Source organism: Simochromis diagramma, unplaced genomic scaffold (assembly GCF_900408965.1).
Source record: "Simochromis diagramma unplaced genomic scaffold, fSimDia1.1 OVJJ01000486.1, whole genome shotgun sequence".
Taxonomy (NCBI): domain Eukaryota; kingdom Metazoa; phylum Chordata; class Actinopteri; order Cichliformes; family Cichlidae; genus Simochromis; species Simochromis diagramma.
In genome coordinates, this window is record NW_024387047.1 from 30852 (window position 1) to 51892 (window position 21041).

The 21041-nt window shown below is 42.6% G+C and overlaps 1 protein-coding gene across 1 annotated transcript in view; it reads left to right on the forward strand.

Moving 5' to 3' along the window:
• LOC120741666 (ras and Rab interactor 2-like) overlaps positions 1-21041 on the forward strand; it is a 30417-nt gene that overhangs the window by 6283 nt on the left and 3093 nt on the right. Inside the window, 8 exon segments of the mRNA XM_040044650.1 lie at positions 1368-1578; positions 2238-2349; positions 4565-4637; positions 6310-6401; positions 12937-14523; positions 20238-20546; positions 20628-20759; positions 20857-21020. Coding sequence (XP_039900584.1) covers positions 1368-1578; positions 2238-2349; positions 4565-4637; positions 6310-6401; positions 12937-14523; positions 20238-20546; positions 20628-20759; positions 20857-21020 — 2680 coding nt within the window.

A 21041-nucleotide genomic window follows, 5' to 3' on the forward strand; every position in this document is an offset into this window, starting at 1 on the left:
CTGAGAGACGGTTTCTGTAGAATTCAGAAAGTACCGGTTAGTTATTGAGGAACCGAGAAGGAGGTTGATAGGCCCTGCGAGGCACACTGTCTGTGTTGGAATAATTTAAACTAAATTTACTGAATTACTCATAGCCTTTTTTTAAACACTATGAACACTTTGAGCATTAAAAGTGTGCGTGGGCATCTTAGTATATAGTGAGAGCTGGAAGAACTGTGTGTAATCTCAGTAGGGGGCTTTACTGCGTTAATAAATAACATAAGTAAATATGTGAGCTTCTGTTGACTGTTTTCAGAAATACAAAGTTAAAAGATGTCTTGAATGTTGTGCAAGCAAACTAAAGGCTGGGTCGCACTGAGTGCTTTAGCTTACAAGCCCAAGTATTCTTCCACAACTTGTTTCTCGTCTACAGTTTAAACCTTACATTCACAGCTAAAATACCAGTTAACCTAGCATGCATGTCTTTGGACTGCAGGAGGAAACCAACAAAGACTCAAACCATAAATGTTCCTACAGGGAGGGAACCATCACAACACTGCATAGCCTACTGATGCTTCACAACAAGAGTTTAGAAATAAAGGCTTTCTCTTGATGATTTGGAAACGGTTGCATCAGCTTTCTGAGCATAAAGTCTACAGTGCTCTAAAGTATTTGCCCCCCTTCCTAATTTCTTAGGTTTACTTTTACTGCTAGAAAGTTTCTAGTAAATTTCATTAAAGGGAACTGTGAAAAAGGAAGTCGAGGCGTCATTTTAGCCACACTTTGGGGATTTTTGTCTGCGTGGGCGCGTTTGATCTAATCAGTCCACCTTTGTATCGCTCTTTATTTGAGTTTATTGCCAAGGAACAGCTCATCTACAACATTTTACTACTTTTTAACTATGTCAATAAAAAACTATTTTTAATAAATACCAGTTTTGTTGTGGATATAATAATGGATTGCATTTACATAGCGCTTTTCGAGACCCTCAAAATGCTTTACAATTCCACTATTCATTCACACACTGGTGGAGGCAGCTGCAGTTGTAGCCACAGCTGCCCTGCAGACTGACAGAAGCGACGCTGCCATATCGCGCCATCGGCCCCTCTGGCTATCACCAGTAGGTGAAGTGTCTTGCCCAAGGACACAACGACCAAGACTGTCCGAGCCGGGGCTCGAACCGGCAACCTTCCGATTACAAGACGAACTGCCAACTCTTTGAGCCACGATCGCCCTTTGATATAGAACCATGTGAGAATGTCTCTGAACATGCCTTCAATTCTGAAATATGTTCAAATGTTACACGTTAAAATAAAAATTCTGCGTGTTTTTTTTGTGGTTTGTATAGCCGGCCACTGATGCTTGATTTTATGTGTTTGTTTTTCCAGACTGGGGGAAGAAGTGGGAGGCCTCTTCCTGCAGGCCTCACCTTGTGCTGGCATTGGTGGAGGGCTGGCCGGTGCCAGAGACTCTGGCTACGACTCGCTTCACCGACGCGTCAGCGTCCTGGACAGACTGGTGCATACCCATACTGTGTGGCTACAGCTGGGCCTTAGCCACGAGGAAGCCATGCACATACTGCAGAACGAGCAAGCTGGGGTGAGGCAACAGCTGCCACTGCGGCTTCCTTCTTTCCAACACTGCTAACTTACCTGGAGGCTCTCACTTTGGATTAATAGTTAATGTTTAATACAACAGAGGCATGAAATCACAACTAACACGGCAAACTTTTTCTTTTCCTCAATAAAACCAGTCACAATTGTAGTAGTGTATTGTTTGACCTGGGCCTAAACGCAGTCAGCTTATATGCATTACAACAAGATCACTCACTCAACAACATGATGGGAGTCACTTTTTTGAGTCTTAAAGAACTCATTTTGCAAAAAACGTTTTAAAAAAACAGTAAAAGTATCTCTGCCATGGTCGGTGTTTGTCTGTTTTTAAAGAAAATATTTTGGATAATTGGGACCAAAATGAAATGATATTGCCGATACCCCACCTCTCTGCAAGATTCCATCCAAATCTGTGTTTTTTAAAACAGGATAGGATATTTTTAGCCTCTGATAACAGTAAATATACAGCACTACACGTCCATTGTTGTGTATACGTTTTGTAAATATAGGAAGCGCCTGGATGTTAGGACATTCCTTACAGTATTTCCAGCTCTCTACAAAGCACAGCTGAGTCAGCAGAACATGAAGAATGACCCAGTTTTTGTGCAAACATTAACTGGATGTGTTCTCTTTCCTTACCCATAGACATTTGTGGTGAGGAAATCAGCCAGCCTGCAGAAAAAAGTCATATCTCTACGCATGGATAAAGACTCGAGCGTTCCTGTCAAAGATTTCCCCGTAAAGGAGAGCCAGTACAGTAAGTGTTTGTTTTTCTCTGCTATTTTTAGCCACTGAGATACACAAAGCTGTCAGTCACCAGCAGCAACAGGCAGAGCTGTTAATAGTGGAATGATGCAAGGAGAGGAACAAAGAATTTACAGGGGTAATTCCTCTACTGGATACTTTTAGGCAGTACCAGAACTTGTCACTACAATTAGCTGCTCTTTGAATAGAATGGTTTAATTATTTTGAGGACTCTGAAAAGGTCATTTACTGTCCATTACTGAACAAAAACCCAACTTGTTTAGATGTTTTTGGTGACAACATTCCTCATGACTCACACCTGTCTCATAACCAGCTATTTGAGTAGACAGGCAGTATCAGTATTTCTGAAGGCTGAAGGCCTAAATCTAAAATTGAAAAAAAGAATCCCAGGCCTAAACGACACTATAAACCACAGAGACTCAGGTCGAAGATGAACACGAGCACCTTCCAGCTGCCAAGTTCCCACGCAGGACCACAGCACTCACAGCAGGGCCGTCATCAGAGATGAGCTCGGCAAATAGCAGACAAGCCTGTAGTAAAACCCTAATACTTATGTCTTCAAAATATGTCACAGGCTTTCATATATTGTTTGTTTCGCTTTATTTCTGTGCTCACTTCTTCCTTCCCTGACACTCTGAATAAGTGTGTTAGTGTTGCATTTTCAGCCACATAAAAAGTGGGATTTTCCAGACTTCCAGAATGCATACAGTCTACTTCTTGTACCTGTCTGTTGCCATCAGTTTCTGTCTGCACTGAACTGGAATTTCCAAATGCTTACCCAGCAACAGAATGTGCTGAGTGTGAATCTCAGCCCTGCTAAACTAAAGAGACAGTGACGTTTCTCTTTGCACCTGCAGAGAAAACAATGAGCACAGTGAGACAGAAAGTCTTCTACTGAGCATTTCCATCGACTGTAATACTCTGTGATCTCAGTGATTTGCAGCAGTAATAATGAGTTACTGTTTTTTTAACACCTGATGTTTAAAGACCACTTTCCTGTTTCTTTAAAGTGACTTTTCTTAAGCTGACATGCATCGAGACATTCTGCAATAATCTGGAGGACAAACAGAAATGCAAACAGAAAGAGGGCTGGATTCCCCCCCTGAGCAGCAGTTGCATACCTCCAAAACTTGCGCTGTTATGGAGGTTTTTCCACTTTACCCACTTTACCCCTGCACTGCTGTCTGGAACTGTTTTTTTTTTTTTAAGTAACCGTTAGTGGTATTTTCCATCTGGTGTGACTCTAAGCTCACGCTAGCCACATTGTCCACTGCATGAAGAGCTGGCCCTTGATTGAGCTGTGATAAACATTTGGCAAGCAAAGCTGCAGGTGTTGCAATAACAGTTTAAAACATTAACAGGAGCGTTCTACCTGGGAGGGAATTCTTCCATATGAATCATTTGCTCTGTAACGAGTCTGTTCTGTGGCCTGTTTAAACCCGTGCTCTTTAACAGAGAATTGGGATTAATGGACTTTGATAAAGGTATTTGGGCAGGTATCCTGTGATGAGTGGTGTGGGAATGTGCTACCAGGCCTGCTGTCATTGCTGTAATGACAGGTAATAATAAGGGCTCTTTTCATGTGTTAAAGTCAATATTTCAACAAGTAAAAGTGAAATGACTGAAGGAAGATTTGAAGTCCCAGAAAAAAGAGACGTGTACATGTCGGCAGGTTTGGTTTTAACCCACTTTCCTTCTTTCCAGAGACTGTATATGATGTTGTCTTTGTCTCACTGCATTCTACTCAGAGTTTAACGCGTTCACCATTCGAAGATCTTGGTCATGTTTAGTTCAGTGCCCGGAGCGTTGACTGTGTGTCAAGTTGCGAGCAAACAGCCTTCTTGATTCGTGTATTACCGACAACATGCGTGCTAAGGATTTCCTTCTTTGTTTTCCAGCATGGTGTTCTTTTACAAACTAATGAGTCAGTAAGTCGAGGAAAAGTGCTCACACACTGTCATTCTCGTTGCTGTTGTTTGTATATAGTTTGTAACCTTGTGGGGATTCCTTTGAATTAAGGGACTATAAAGCAGAATTGAACCACACTTTGCATGCACTGACTTAAAACATGCGAATGTTTTGCTTTGCCTCATTGGCCTTTGCTGCTGCAAACCGTTTTAAAAAGACTGAGCTGTCTTTTTCTAATGCTTGTTGCCCTCTGATGGTTTCCTTCGCTGGACTGATCATGTGCTTCTGTTTTCCTACAGCTTTCTCTCTAGAGGGATCAGGACTGAGCTTTGCAGACCTTTTCCGCCTCATGGCCTTCTGCTGCATCAGCAGGTAAAGTCACCATACCATCATTATTGCAAACTGTTAGACATTCATATTTCAGCTGTTAGCTTTAAAGCACATATCTACTGCTTCTGTTTCTGTTATTTAAAAACCATCATCACAAAACTCAAGAAAGAAGAACTACTGACCCAGTTACAGTCCCGAGTCAACCAAAACACACAATCGCTCCAGTTTGTCCTCTGGCTTCCCCGTGGTCTCCTTGTGGCTGGATATGTCTGAAACACCTCATCTAGGTGGCATCTTTGTCAGACTCCCAAACCACCTCTGCTGGCTTCTTTTGATATGGAGAAGCAGCAGCTGCAGTCTGAGCCCGCCTTGAAACACTGAGCTCCTAACTCTGCATCTGACGAGGAAGCTCAAAAGTTCCACAGCTTGTATTCACAATCTGCTAGCAGTTCATAATATGGGTAAAATGCTTATGCACTGTTGATTGTTCAGATATGTATTGACCTATCTATTGCCTGCTCTGCACGGGGGTCGCACAACAAATGTTCTGCTGAAGCATTCCTCACAGGACATCCTGGACATTGAAGTCCGAAAACACTCCTGGTGTCTGGGATTGCTTCATTATTACTGGATTATTTGCATAATGTTTGTTTCTCAGACAAAATCATGTTCATTCAGTCCCATGAACAAATTTACGTAATCTTTTTGTTCAGAATCCTCAGAATTTGATATATAACCGATAATACCCAAATTTCAGACTTTTGAATGTGAACCATAATTCAAATTTGGATTCCACACTCTATAAGACCTGTTGCCACTGATTTTCTGTCCAGTTCTTGAGTAATTGCACCAGAGCAAAGGAGCGGATTAAGAATAGCTTTCTGACAGCCACAAGTCGATTTCTGATGAGACTATGATGAACAGTAGATCAATGGAAGAGTCAGATGTATCTTGACCTGGGTCAGGTCTTTTGGGGGATTTTATGTTTTTTTTCCTCCAAAGGATATAATTTTCAGATCCTGTTCTTCTGTAGTAGATATTTTTTAGGCTTCCTTTTGGCCCTTCCCTTTTCCAATGTTCTCATTTCATCCTTTTTGAAATCTGCCATGTTTGGAAGCTCTTTGGAAATGACCTTTGGGTTCAAAAATTCTTAGCGGTCAATTCTGTCCTCATGTGGAACTGTGAACGGTGGTTTGATAACAGTTAGTCCTTTGGGAGCTGCCACACAACTATCTGTTGGATAGTGTACTGGACAAATTCTCAGGGGGGATCAAATACTTATTTCCTCACTAGAATGCACATATATTAATTAATTAATTAATTTTTATAGACTGCTTATTTCTTTGTAAGTTGTTAAAATGAGGAATTCAACAGGGGATCAAAATGTATATCCTCCACTGCCCCAGTGTGTCCAGGCTTCACTGTGACATCACTATCATAAAATTAGGTTCACTGTTGTTCACGCAAGCTTGCATGACCGAAACTGTAAAATCTTTGAAATGTTTTGGTGAAGTCCCAGAGGTAGCACAGCAGCATGCACATATTCTCCTCCACAGTTCTGTGGTTGAACCCACACCTTAGCCACCATCGCACACAAAGCTGAGCCACAGCTTTTTCAACACGGTGACTAACACAAGTTTGAGAGTAGCTTTTTAAATCAAACCGCTTTTCCTCCGTGTTCTAACTTTCATTGATCCTTTTCTCTCTTTCTCAGGGATGTGTTGCCGTTTACTCTGAAGCTCCCAGAGGCCATCGCTTCAGCCAGAACTTTTTCTGATCTTGAGGAAGTTGCTAAGCTTGGTGCAGGTTTGTTCACTTATTTATATGTAGTGTGTGTTAATGGTCAAGCTGGGGAACTCAAACTGCAGAAACAAATAAATATGACGTAATTGGCTACATATAAACTTTAAATGTTGAAGCCATTTTGAGAATAATGTGTTCAGTGTAACTCTCAGTGATAGTTGGTTGTTTATTTCCAAAGTAGCTTATAGAGCTACTCTGGAAGCTCTATAAGCTTCCACATTACTTTGGAAGCTTATAGAGCTATGTATTCTATGATTAGGAATAAAAATAAAAATACAAGTGAATTGCACATACTTGAAATGTGCAATTCACTTGTATTTTTATTTTTATTTATTCTATTTATCCCCTTCGTATATTTTATTTATATATGTCTCTGTATTTATATGTGTGTGTGTGTGTGTGTGTGTGTGTGTGTGTGTGTGTGTGTGTGTGTGTGTGTGTATATAACATTCTGTAACTGTAACTTCTGTCGGTGCCGTGCTTTTGGAAACCGAATTTCCCAGAGGAACCCACCCGAGGGATTAATAAAGTTTTATCTTACCTCTCTTATCTTATGAAAGTCTAAGGAATGCAGTATATGCTGTAAGTATGGAAGTAAATTACTGCTGAGCGCTGTTGATAGCCAATTACTATTCTTCTCCATTCAGTCATCTACAGTCATTTGGAAGTAATTAATGATTGCTCAGTTTCAGTTTTTTTGTTCAAACTGATTTGTGGACTTCCGTCAGCAGACGGTACTTTCTCTTTTCCCACATTTATCGGGTGTAAAACCCGCAGAAACGTTTTTCCTCCTGAGGCCCATCCCAACCACATTCCATGGTATTTGAGGAGTTAACTGGCATGCTGGTGCTGAATGAATCACTCTTAGGGACAAAAACCTCTTCCACACCCAGATCAGTGCGACTGAGCTTTGTTTAAATCAGGCAAGACCGCCTGTGTTTGTGGAAGAGATTTTATTCATGTTCATGACTTAATCGTGTGAGGTCAAAGTCATCACCACCAACAACCAGCCTCAATCCCTTACCCAGTACTAGGGATGCACAATTATTTCAATTTTAATCTTGATCACGATTTTAGTTTAACGCAATTTAATGAAGATGATCAAATGATATTGAAAGTGGTGGTCTGCCAGTGGAACACAAAACAAGAGCAAATCAAGCGCTCCCTAAATGACCTGTCTGCATGTACCAATCACAGCTGTTCCCTGGACCACCATAAATAACCACCATCATATAATTAATCATCACATCCTATAACAGTGCTGTAGAGTTATCGTCACCACAAGACACACAACTAACTTAATCAACCACCTAAAAATTCACCTCAAACTGCACTACATCTAATCATGAAGGCCCCGGTGCTGTGACTTGTTTAATATCAACTTTTTCATATTTTTCCTCTTAGGGACACAGACCTGTGAAAAAGTGAAAGCATGACTCTAAGACAAACATTATTATCACTAAACTCAATGAATAATCTCGACAAATAACTGCGATAGTCGTTTTAGTCGTGGTGCAACCCTCCCTTTTACTATCATGGGATGATTTTTGGCTAAGTCTCAGCAAACCAGGGACAAGGAAATAATCATTGTGACACAAATCAAAAACATTTTCCCTTTTTCAGTGGTTTTGTTTTTTAAACATGTAAAGTATGCAGGGATAAATCTAACCCTGGTAGGTTACCCCTTACAACATTTATTTTTCTGTAAATTCATCGTAAAGGCAATAGTTCCGATGACATTCAAGCATTTAAGATTATTTTTTGAGCCTTTGTTAGGCAGTTTGATAGTGGAGAGTAGACAGGAAAGCAGGGAGAGAGCGTGGGTGATGACATGCAGCAAAAGGCTCAGAAACTCCCCGTGATTTATGTTCCACAGCACTCTTTTTTTACATCCTTCTCAGAGCAACTTTTTTATCCACTCAGACTCTACCACTATGATTCAGCTTGAGGCATTAAGGGGTGCTCAAAGGTAGACTTGACTTCTTCTTAAAGATTTCCGTGTGACACGATGATTTGATGACTTTCTTGCCTTTTATTGAAGTGCGTACAGACTTGTTGTCTTAACAACCCCTCCCCCCACAAACAGTCTTTCATTCATAAAAAGGGCGCCTTTTTGGTGAAGTGACACAATAGTGGCCTTTGTGTTGCTAAAGGTAATTGAGCTACAGTGAATAGTTGATCTAGGAGACATTTCTGACGTTGATATGAACAAGTATGCTTGTGAGACCCTGTGGGTATTACTTTCACCACTGACTCACAGAGGAGAAAAGATCACTGTTGAGTGTGACGTTGTCAGTGTCATGTTACCTATGTTGTGTGGCGCTCCACCTGTGATAACACTGTTGTAGGGAAGGTTTTTTTTAGTAAGGTAACTGACTTTTTGTAATGTTCTTAAAGTTTAGCTTGGCAGCCGGCTCCAAAAGTGGCCCATTAGACACTTCATGTGTACAGATTTTCTATTTGGCTGACAAATTAGGAGGGGAACTTTTAAGATCAATGATATGTTTTTGTATTTGGTCTTGAATTGATTAAGTTTTGATGTTTTGCTTCTGGTTTTCCCTATAATTAATTTTTAAAGTTTGCAAGTTTGCACCATAATAACTTTATCTTTAAAAATGTGCTTAAAGAACTAAGAGCATAAATGACATAAATGTAATGTTGGCGTGAATATTTTAATGGATTCTCACATTAGCTAGTCATTAGTCTCAGTGTAGACCTCGGTTCTTTTTAACAGCCAAAAGGGGACAACTTCTTTTGTTTGGGAGGTCTGACCTTCATAGAAGTCTATCCTTGATCTTTTTTTCGCTCTTCTCTGTTGGCAACGAACTCCACTGTCGTGTTCCTGCTCTGCTTAGCTTGTCAACCAATCAGCATTTGACCAGTTGAGCAATGTACTGTTGGGTTTTCAGGGGAATGCATGGGAGCACGTTTGCATTGGTTGAAAACCCCTCTCAAATTTTGCATGTTCTCCCCATGACTGTATGGCTTCTAACGTAGAAAATGAAAACATACATGGACTCCAAAGACACGCATGATGTAAGTGAAATTGTTCTAAACTGGCCATGGGTGTGTACGGTTGCTATCCATATGTGTTAGCCCTTAGCCAATTCAGAGTTCTTGGCAAGGGCTTAGAGCCAAGTAGATGAATGGATGTTTTTGCCTCAGTGAGTCCTTGTTTAATATAAAGCTTCTCAGACCATTAACATTATTATTTAACCCCTAATTTATGTTAATATTAGTAAAGCTGAATTTTTCTAAACACTGTAAGTAATTCAATAACATAAATTGTTTTTTGGGTTTTTTGAACGACACATCAATACTCCCCCCGAACTTCTAATCTGTTTAATATTGTTCCCATTGCAAAAACCTTTGGAAACCATCGCTTTAAACAACATCATTGAATTGTTATTTAATCTTTACAAATAATTTCCTTGGTATAGAAATAAAAGATAAATAAAACATTTCTAATCTTGTATCACTAAATATTTGCCTTTCTTTTGTAGATGTCATCAGGTTCTCAGCCTTTGATCAGTCATATTCCGTCGTGTTTATTTGGCCCTGACTCCATATTCTTTAATATTGTGCCTCCGTCAGTATCAGATCCAGTTATGAACTATTTGTTGCTCAGGTTTGCAGCTGAAACACGTGTTTTGTTGTTGTTGTTGTTGTTTTTTCATGAACTGCTCTATGTAGATATTGGCAAGACACTAGCAAGGCAGGCAACACCAGACTCACCAGAGTGTGCTACTATTATGTTACTTGCAAGTGTCTTAGTTAATTTAACAAGTGAAAAGGAAGGTTAGCACCTCCTGAGAGCGAGTAGCTTCTGTCTGAATGTTAACAATGGGAGTGATAACTTATTAATCAGTGCCCGAGCTTTCCTGATTCTTATGCTCAGTATTTGACCTGAGATTCACACTTTCTCTTTTGTACCTGTATATTTACTGCAGGCTGTCAAAGCAGAGCTGTAAAGCGTCATTTCCAGGCTCATTAAGAGATCTGTTGGGTTTTGATTGGTTGTTACTGATCTGTTAGTAATAACACTGATCTTGATGATAATCCTTAGGATCAGCTCAGCATGTTGCTAATACACTGTAGAGTCTGGCAACATCCTGGTGTGCAGCCTGATAATCAGATCTACTCCTATGGAAAGCGGCATGTTCATTGATGGAACAGTTTGTTTCATCTGCCACTTGGTTAAGTTGAAGTAGTCTCAGCACTGAGAGAGCCACCACTTCCTCCCTCTGACTTTTTTTTCCTGGCTCCAGTTTGGCAGCCGTAGCTCTGAATGATGTCACACAATTTCCCAGTTCTTACACAAAACCACAGCAAAACACATTCCTGTCTTCTACTCTATGTGCACACTGTGCAGGACACTTGTGTTCCAGAAGTTTCCATTTCGTGGGAGTCTTGTTGGTTCCTGGGTTATTCCTGAACATGCTAACTGGTGTTCTCTACTCTGAAGATGACAGTCTGGGACTTCTTCAACCCCTATTGAAAAAAAATTGCAGTCCATGATTAAAAGCTGGGTCCGCACCAGGGAATCCACCAATGTAGTCTGCCAAGAAGAGTGGTTATATCTAACCAGAACTATGCCAAAAGCTTTTTGGTGGCTACTGAAGGTGCATGATTAAGGTGCAACTTGCTAAGGGAAATTTAACCGAATATTCTCGGGATGTATGTATGATTTTGATCCAAAATAAATTCAAACTCGTATGGCCAGTTTTTGTAGGTTTTTATTTTATTTTATTTGACATCATTAAAGATGTATGCTGTATAATCATTCCACCCTGGAAAAAGAGCAGTTCAAAGAAATCATTAAAATCCCATCATTACCCTGACATTCCCATCATCAGTATGTGTAAACTTTTAGCACAACTGTAACGAATGTACAAAGAAGTTTTTCAGCAAGTCTGAGAAGTAAAGGTTACTTATAGAGAGAATAAACATCAGCAGCGCAAGACGGAAATGGGGGGATGGACTTGTTTTGGTTTGCCACGCAGCTTCATGTGAAAGGGGAGAGGAGAGGTGGGTTGAGTGTGCCAACAGCCCGCCCACACCCTTATTAACACAAGTGAGTCATAACAAAGAGGGAGTGCGAGCGAGCCACAGAAACCAGCAGAGTTTCAGCCTGCAGAGACGCAGTGTCCTCTAAACACAAAGTTAGACTGACATCAGCAGTTCGCCTGTGCCATTCAGCTTTGGGTCACAGTAAGTACTGTTGTTTCCTCTGCTGTGTGTTTGTCTGGTACGGCTCAGACTCCAAGTGCTCAACAAAGAGTTGTGTTAAAATTGTTTAGTGCCATTTCTCTCTTTCTTTCCTCTGTTGAGAAAAGCTCCTAACAGCATGAAGGAGCATTTAGAGGTTTTTGGCATTTGTTTTTTTAGCGGGAGTTGATGGGAGCACTGCTGAGCATTTTCCTGCTCTTCGCTGAACTGTTGGATCTATAAACGTGTCGGCTCCCAGTAAAACCGTGGAAAAAAAAAAGATAGCTGACTCTGTTTATTTTCTTGGCACATTTTTTGCTTTTGGAAGCAAACCACCCAATAAATAGCTCTTCTACTTCACTCCAACTTGATTCTGCAGTGAGAAGCTGTTTGACTGCAGTGGGCAGAAGGATTTTTTACTTGATTCTGTTTTACACAGCCTCGCTGAGGGACATCACAGGCAAGTTGGACTGTTCAGCAGATGCAGTTTGAGATAATTGTGAGCAATGGTGATGCTTTCTTTGTTAAATGGTGCTCTAATATTGCAATGAAATCTAAACAGAAATATTTTGGCCCTTATTAGTCAATATTCGTGGCACTCATGCCTCCAAAGCTTTTGAGGGTGAATCAGTTCAAATTTCTTACTTACAGAAAAATATTATTACATCATACTAGACTGTAATATTTGAATTCATGAGTCTCCCTCATCTTGCCATATGTTTCTTGTCTTTTGGCTGTTAGATTATGACAAAAAACGCAGTTATTATTTTTAGTCAGTGATTAAAATCTCCGTTAATTAACAAGGTTATTCATTAACTTGATAAGTCAAGTATTTATTGATTTCTTTTTACAGGGGATTTCCTTGGACATAAAGTCTGATTCGAATTAAAAGCAAACACAAAGGATTTACAGGAAATGTTTCCCATTTTTTTTTACCCTTGATTTTTCTTACTTTCATCATTTATGAAAGCCAAATTGTGGCTGAACTTGAAATCTAATCAGTCCTGTTTTTATCTGAAAGCTGTGAAAAGGCAACTCTGATAAATTTGTTTATAGGTTATAGGGCTCATGGCCTTGGGGATTCGTTTTAGCAGATCAGGTCAATCACAGTAACACACTATCACTTTATGATTATGGTCATGGTCAAAATAATCTGAGATAATGAAGTTGTATGGAAGTCTGTAAAAGCTTACAAAACATTTATTTAGGGTATTATACAAGTATTGTTTACACAATGTTGATATTTAATTTAGAAATTTCATGGTTACTGTTAAAAAAACAATAGAAAACAATATGAACACAAGATCTTTCATTTGCTGTTTCTTTTTAGGCTTCTGGGATGTTCCATTGTGCAGCAGGAGGAAGAGCTCAGTGTCGTTGACGGGGACAGCAGCCCCTGACAGACCACCCCCACCTGCCCACAGACCAGTGTCCTCAACAGCTACCTCAGGACGCCCTCGGCTTCAAACTCGCACCCCATCTGAGCTTGAGTGTTGCCAAGCCAATGGAGCACTGTGCTTCATCAACCCCCTCTTCCTAAAGGTCCACCAGCCAGATGATAATCAGAGCTTCACTCCCAACATCCCCGACACAGGAAAGCAGGACCTGAGAGAGGAAGCTGACAAAAGAAAAGGCAGCAGTAAGGAAGCTCAGGTTTGCAGCTCAGATCACAGCCACAGCAGCCAGTCACAGCAAGAAAACCTGCAGAACCCTGACAGAAACACAGAGCTACACACCAGCACAAGTCACAAACTCGGCGGGCCAGAAAGCGTGACACGATTTCCACCACCTCGGCCACCTCCACCTCGCTTTACAGCACAGCAAACAGCCCCTCCTGTTCGGCAGCGCAGCATGCCCGAAAAGATCTCCTGGATCAAGGAGAAGGTGGAGGAGAGGGAGCGAGGCAGCAGCCTCCTTTCTCGCCTTGGCTCCTCGCTAAGTATCAGCCCCTCATCCTCTCCGCCTAAGAGACTTAGCATCAGCTCACCTATATCCATCCCCCGGCCATCACTGCCCCTCTCTCTGCCATCTCTGTCCTCATCTCCACGTCGAACCAAAGCCTCACCAACATCCAGTCTAGAGGACGCTCAGTGTCACCGAGCTCTGGAGGACGACACCATTGAGAAGGCCCTAATCAGAGCCAAACTATCCCGGCAAAAGGCTCTACCCTGCTCCCAGAACTCCTGCAGTCCCCCAGACTCCACCGTGGTGACAGCAGTCGAGCATGGAGAGGTGGGCGGAGGAGAGGAAGAAAGAGTTGACGAATGCAGCGGGGGCAGCCAGCGGCTCAGTGACATGAGCCTCTCCACAGACTCGTCAGACTCGCTGGATTTCTCTCAGTCCTCAGCTTTCTTTATGCCTCCTATGCATGACCCCAGCCCCCCCACTGAGGCTGACTTCAACACCCACCTCCCCCTCTCCATCCCACCGTCCCACCTAGGTTTCTGCAGTATGGAGGACGATGACGACGATGAGGATGAAGATGACGAAGAGGAACCCGACTATGGCGTCAGCCTGGAGAGCGATCAGGACCAAGACCAGGACCTGACCATGGTGCCACCTGGACACCGCACAAAGCGTCGCCCCAGTGCCAGTGCCCTGGTCCTCCAGAAGGCCCTGCGAGGCCATTTTCGCAAAGTGAGTGGCGTTTTCAACTCGCTGCTCACACCTGAGAAGAGGGCGATCCGTAAAGTGGTAGAGCTGTCCAGAGATAAGAGCTCGTACTTCGGCTCCTTGGTGCAGGACTATCTGAGCTACATGGGCGAGGGTGCGGGCACCCAGGCATGGCAGGGATACGACTCCGGACTGGACCTGCTGCAGACTCTCCGGCAGTTTATCACACAGATGAAGAGCTACCTTCGACAGAGCTCCGAGATGGAGCCGCCCATCGAGAGCCTGATCCCAGAAGACCAGATCGGTGAGTTTGCAGTGCAGAGTGTGGTCCTCCATCATTTTACTTTAGCACAGAGCTTTATTTTCTCACCTGTGTTTTCCCAGACATTGCACTGACCCTCCAATACTAACATCATAGAGGAGAATGTCAGCTTGTTGCTTTAATGACAGCATCTACACCAAAGACAGTTTGCACCACTCCTCTCAGATCACTGCTGAAGTAGCCGCTCTGCACAGTTGCAACATTTCTACCTTTTTAAGCTTCTGATCTCATCGTTTCTCAGCAGGTAGTCAGCTCCCTGCATGACTGCAGATAAATGTGACTATTTTTAGGAAGTGTGAATGAGTGACACATTCAGAAATCTTAATCATTGTGGAAAATCACAGTCACATTAACTCCAATTAATGCACATGTAGCAGTTTCACTTCAGTATTTTAGCAGTGAACACTGGAAAACGCTTTGTGTGTCTACTTTAGAAGCAGAATGCAAATCTCTATTGAAGCAATAATTGTGTTTGCATTTCTCTGTTACTGCCCTTTTACTATTTTTATCCTTTTTTCTATCTTACAATGTCTTTAAAGCACTTTGGAGGAGGACAGCCAGACACAACTACACAACCACACACACGCACATACAATGTCTCACTGACACACACACACACACACCTGCCGGAAGAGTCTGAATCATTTAGGCCAAGATTCAGTGGCCACATTAGACCTTGGACAGAAACATGTAAACACAGAGCACAAAGAGGGTTTTATCTGTGGAGGAAGGAGCCCACTTCACCAACCTGTTTTTACTGGCCTCTTTCAGAAAGTTGAGCAAAGGGCTGCAACTATGAAGTCATGAATTGGGTGGAGAAGTGCTGACAGTTGACTTTGTAATGTTTTTTCACCTGTAAGAAAGTTCGTTTGTGTATCAGGATTGAAGGATCCATTTTTTTGCAAAGCTCGACCCGGAGCAGAACAGGGTATCTCCATCTCTGCTCATTTCATTATAAATAGTTTGGAATGCTAAGGAAGCATCCTGGGAAGCATCCTTTTGGATTTGGACGTGTGTAAAACTCCACAGGCTGTTCAGCTGCTAGAAAATGGAAAAAGGTTGCTTAACACACCTTTAAAGCCAGAAACATTTTCATTATGTTCCATTTTCCCCTTGATAAATAATTTGATTGACAGCTACGATCGGTGTGGTGTCTGAAGGGAAAACTAAAATTGAAAGAGCAGCTTTGTGTTTCCATTGTTGCGTGTTGTGGCCCCCTCTCGTGCCCACTCTCTGAATGGCTTGTTTTTCTCAGGGATGACACACTGGGAACTGCTGCGGCTTTTACTTCTTGGAACACTTACACAACATTTAGTTGTGGCAGCTTCAGAGAGTGTTTTCTGTTGAGCTCAAAGGCCGGCTGGCCCAGATGCCTCTGGATGGCCGTCTGCCAAGTCATGCAACCGGTCTCGGTCCAACTCCAGCTCTCCAATCAGAGGGAGAGGATTAGAAGCAAGCCCCCATCACACTGTGCCTCTCCCTGCCCTTCACTCTTTGTTTTTAATCTGTGGTTCTTCAATCTCTCCCTCTCTCACTTGACACTGCCAGTAGGTGGTGTGAGAAAATGACATAATGTGAATTAGATGAAACCGAGAGGTGACCTAAAACAAGATGTACCATCAGGCCATCTGTGTTGTAGATGATGTATGGTTTTTGGGAGTAGGTCGATTTCAAATATGGAAGCCACCTCTGTGCTTGTTGTGCTCCTTCATCACCCCAGCTGTGTATGTGTTCAGGATGGGGAGGGGGAGTAGGGGGCAGGGGAAAATAGAGTCTGTTGTGTTGAAGTCATCCCACACAGAGAGGCTGTCCTCCAGCAGACAGCCTGAGCCAGATCAACATCATCATCAAGCAGGCCTAACTTATTGATGATGTTATCATATGCACACCTTGGGACTCTGGCTTTTACTTATAGCTCTGATGATACTTTTATTCAGCTGTTGCTTTTAGGTCACATATCAGCTCAGAAATTCACTTCTTGTACAGACAAATGACACATAACATGCTAATTAACATGTTTATTGATGCTGGAAGGTGGATTTTATTTCCTTCAGACAGATCCACACTAGATATTGATATATATATATAAAAGACCACACTGCAGTCGTCGTCTTGCTGTTTTGAAACTGGAAGTGATGAGCAAGTGTTGGAGCTGAAAACGTAAACTTTTTTGTTTGTTTGTTTGTGGTTTTTTTTGCGTTATTCACATTGGTCTTGCTTTATCCTGCTAATGACCAAGTGACTTTAGTGAACACATTCAAGAGGAGTTTATGGGATCAAAGGTCAAAGTAGATGAGGTCTGCTGTTCTGTAGATGTCTTAAACACGCTGCTGGTATGACGAGGACGAGTCAAATGCTATTTTTATGGTTCAGATTATAAGCAGGAAGTCAACAATCTGTGTAGCTTCTGGCTTCAGTGACAGAACAGATACTCACTTCTGTTCCTGATTTCAGCAGGCTATTTATAGTTCAAGGAGACAGTCACTTTGTACGTACACACACACACACACACACACACACACACACACACACACACACACACACACACACACACACTGTGTGTGTGAGTGTATAATGGTATTTGATGTGGTCTCACTGTTATTTTATCTTCACCAAATGGATGGTGGATAAACCTGAAGGTTCAGCTGTTCCCCGTAGACAGTATTATGTGAGACCGCCCAGCTGCAGCAGACAAGGTGATTGGTTAAAGCAGTGGTTCTTAACCTGGGTTCGATCGAACCCTAGGGGTTCGGTGAGTCGGTCTCAGGGGTTCGGCAGAGCCTCCACCGTGACATGCACCGCTCATTTTGTGCACCAATAAAAAACATATCTATGTCTTGAATTTGAAAAAAATCATATTTTATTTTTCACTAAAGAGGGGTTCAGTGAATGCGCATATGAAACTGGTGGGGTTCGGTACCGCCAACAAGGTTAAGAACACTGGGTTAAAGGCTGCGTGGAGGATGCTTGGTGAAAGGATGTTTATATTCGGAGGGGAAGACACAAGAAGTGTGTAAGTTTGTGTGTGATTGCTAGTTTTCCCTGGCCTTGGCTGATAAGTTGTCCCCAGGAAAACGGGTGCCACTGTGATGTCTACAGTCCATCTGTGATACGGGACACTGTGACATTTCCTTAACCCTGCTCTCACATTATTTTAAGGTGGATGCATGCATGCAATCTAAAGAAGCACAGAGTCAACGTGCGGAAAACTTCAGACCACAGGCTAAAATATGTTCACACTTTTACAAGCCTATAAGCACAGAGCTTTAGTCTGAGGAGTCTCATTAGTGTCTGTAAATCTGGACATGTCCCTCTTTAGGGTGACTTGGACACAGCTCTTAACTAATGTCCACAGTGAGGAATGTTGGCACTGTTTTTAATTACTTAGGCAGAGCAGTGGAGACTGCAGGAAAGAAAACTCTCCCAATTTAAAAAGCCCACAGCTATGAGTTTTGGCCTTGTAGTTGTTAACCAAAATGCTCACAAGTTAGGTTTTAACGGTTAGATATCAAATTTACTGTTCACTACCGAAAGCTGACATCAGAAGCTATTTTTCAAGCAAATGGGACCAAACTCGACCGAAAAAGAGGCAGGGCGGCGAGTATTTTAGACTGTTGGTAAAACTTTAGGAGCCATTTAAAAAATGGTTAAAAATAATTTTAAAAAAACGCAGACCGATGAGATGTTTAGGGGGAAAAAGGACCAGATCACAACAACAGCTGCCTCAAGACACTTTATATTGTAAGGTAAAGCTCCTACAATCATTCAGACAGAGCGTCAGCATTCAGATGAGTCTCTATCAGCAGCCAGAAAGAGTGGGAAGGAAAAACTCCCTTTGAACAGGAACAAACAGCCATGTTGTTATTCTTAGACTCCAGTTCTTCATTACTGACAGTTGAAAATAGACCTTGTTTATTTGCGCAGCTCCTTTGTGAAGCTGTTGAAGCAAAATTTCTGCACTTTGTAAACAAAGAGATTGAACAGGAGGTGGAGTGAGGGATATTCCCCCGAGTGACATCACACAAAACTGTGTGAACCCGAGTGATCATTGTTTGAAACTTTGGCCAACTTTAATAATAATAATAATATGAACTACATAATAGTATTTAATATATTTGACAGAAATGGTTTCCCCCTTTTTGTTTGATCAAATGTTTCAAAATTACGTGAAATGAGGAAAAAAGGAAGCGGTCGTTTCAGACAGTGGTGTCGTAATATCATTTTTTCAAGCTTTTCTTTGGAAATACTTGAACAGTTCAGTTTGGTGTGACTTCCATCTTTGCCAAGCCGCAGAGCGTTACGGTAAGGAACGTCAGTGGTGACATGTAGTGGCAGGTAGGTGGTTTCCAGTGAGTGAAAGATCTTATCATGGAGATAAGCCACAGTCACACCCTGGATTATCAGCTTTTGTTGACACAGAGAGTTTAAGCACTGGCGAAATCTGCTCACTCCTCATTCTTAATCCGTGGCAGCAAGCAGTGATAACAGAATCATGCAGGGCACCTCGTTTACTGGCAGTTGGTACACAGTGATGGAATGAGGAAGTGAGAATGTGCTGCTGGAGAGTTGCCAGCTTGGTTCTCTGATGCTGCTCCAGTAGGCGTACATCTGGAGGAGTGGAGGAATCTCACAGACATGCGTGAAGCAGAGTCGGATTTTGATACTTCATCGGGAGGAAGCTGATGGAGATGGGTTCATGTGGCAGAAAGGTGTGTGTGTGTGTGTGTGTGTGTGCAGATTTGCTCAGCCAGAGAAACTGCTGACTCCATATTCCTAGAGAACAGTCAGCATCTCTCACACACATTCCTTATTCAGCAGGGCTGTGGTTTGGCCTCCTGCTCGTGTGTTAGTCAGACTGCACAAGCAGAAGAAGCTCATGATGGTTTGACTCCTCCTAGCTGAACTTTGAGCTGCACACATGGTCGTCAATAGGAACTTGATTTACACACATGATGGTGACAAGTAGAACTGATCTGATCGCGACACTCTCCTAACAGCTTGTAGCTCTTAAATCATGGCTCACGGTACACAATGAATTTGGTATGCAGTGAACATGGGTAAAATTATTAATGTCACAGCTAAAACATGTCTCACTCAGTGATCTGTGGACCCTCTTGACCTCATATCACAGGTTGTATTTAATCACTGTGTAGGTGTTCAGATAGAAAACAGTAAGTGGGAGAGCACTTGCTTCAAGAGAGATGGTATCTAAAAACACACCACTATTGCACTGACTCATATTCACTGATGTGCTTTCCTCTTGTGGAATCTTTACTTGTTTTTTTTTTTATTTAGACTCCACTGACATTTGTTTTCTAATATGCGACTCACACGTACACATTACTTACGCACTTGATGGTGGGTGTGGCTGATGCAGGTGGGGGTAATTTTCCTGCTTCACAGAAACAATAATCAGCTACTTGGAGGGCATGCTAATGGGTCTTTTAGCAGTTAGCATGATCCAGGCTTGCTTGCCTTTTAGTAACTTAGCTCATGTACCTCTGGGAGCAAAGTCACTGTAGTGATTAGCGGTGTCCTTCATTTAGAGCCAGACAGACTGCACCAGCAGCTGCCTGGCGTTTGTGATGTTTGTATTATGTGTTTTGATTTGCTAGCAGCTATGCTGAACTTTCCTCAGCTCACTAACGGTTTATTTGTGCGAAACACTGAAAGATTCTCTTTGCGCTCGTCCACAGACCAAGTCCTGGAGAAAGCAATGCATAAGTGTGTCCTGAAGCCCCTCAAGGCCGTAGTGAGCAGCGCCCTGCAGGAATTCCAGATACGCAGTGGGGAGTGGCAGGAGCTGAAGGAGAACCTGTCCCAGGCCAAGGCCAGGCAGCCACAGGAAATGGGCGTGGCCGACGCGCAGCCCCCGGACACAGTGGCCATAGAAAAGATCAAACACAAGTTCCACACCATGTGTAAACTGTACTCTCCAGAGAAGAAGGTCAGCATGCTGCTCAGAGTCTGCAAACTGATCTACACCATCATGGAGGACAACTCAGGTACAGATGAAAACCACACCCACACCCACAGTCAGTGTCGCATGGCAGGAATGATGAGTGAACCTGCTGTGTGTTTGACAGGTCGTCTGTATGGTGCTGATGACTTCCTGCCCATGCTGACCTATGTGTTGGCCCAGTGTGACATGCCTCAGCTGGACAATGAGATACTCTACATGATGGAGCTGCTGGACCCCTCACTGCTGCATGGAGAAGGTGTGGCACTTTTCCATGGAAACCAGCACAATCTACCCCATCCTCCACCCCCCACATAATTAACAGTGTGCCGCTGTGTGTGCGTGTTGATGTGCAGGTGGCTACTACCTGACCAGTGCGTATGGAGCCATGTCTCTGATCAAGAACTTCCAGGAGGAGCAAGCAGCCAGAGTGCTGAGCTCTGAGACCAGAAACACACTCCACCAGTGGCACCGCCGCCGCACCACCCAGCGCTCTGCACCATCCATCGATGACTTCCAGGTGAGAACGCACAAATAAGTT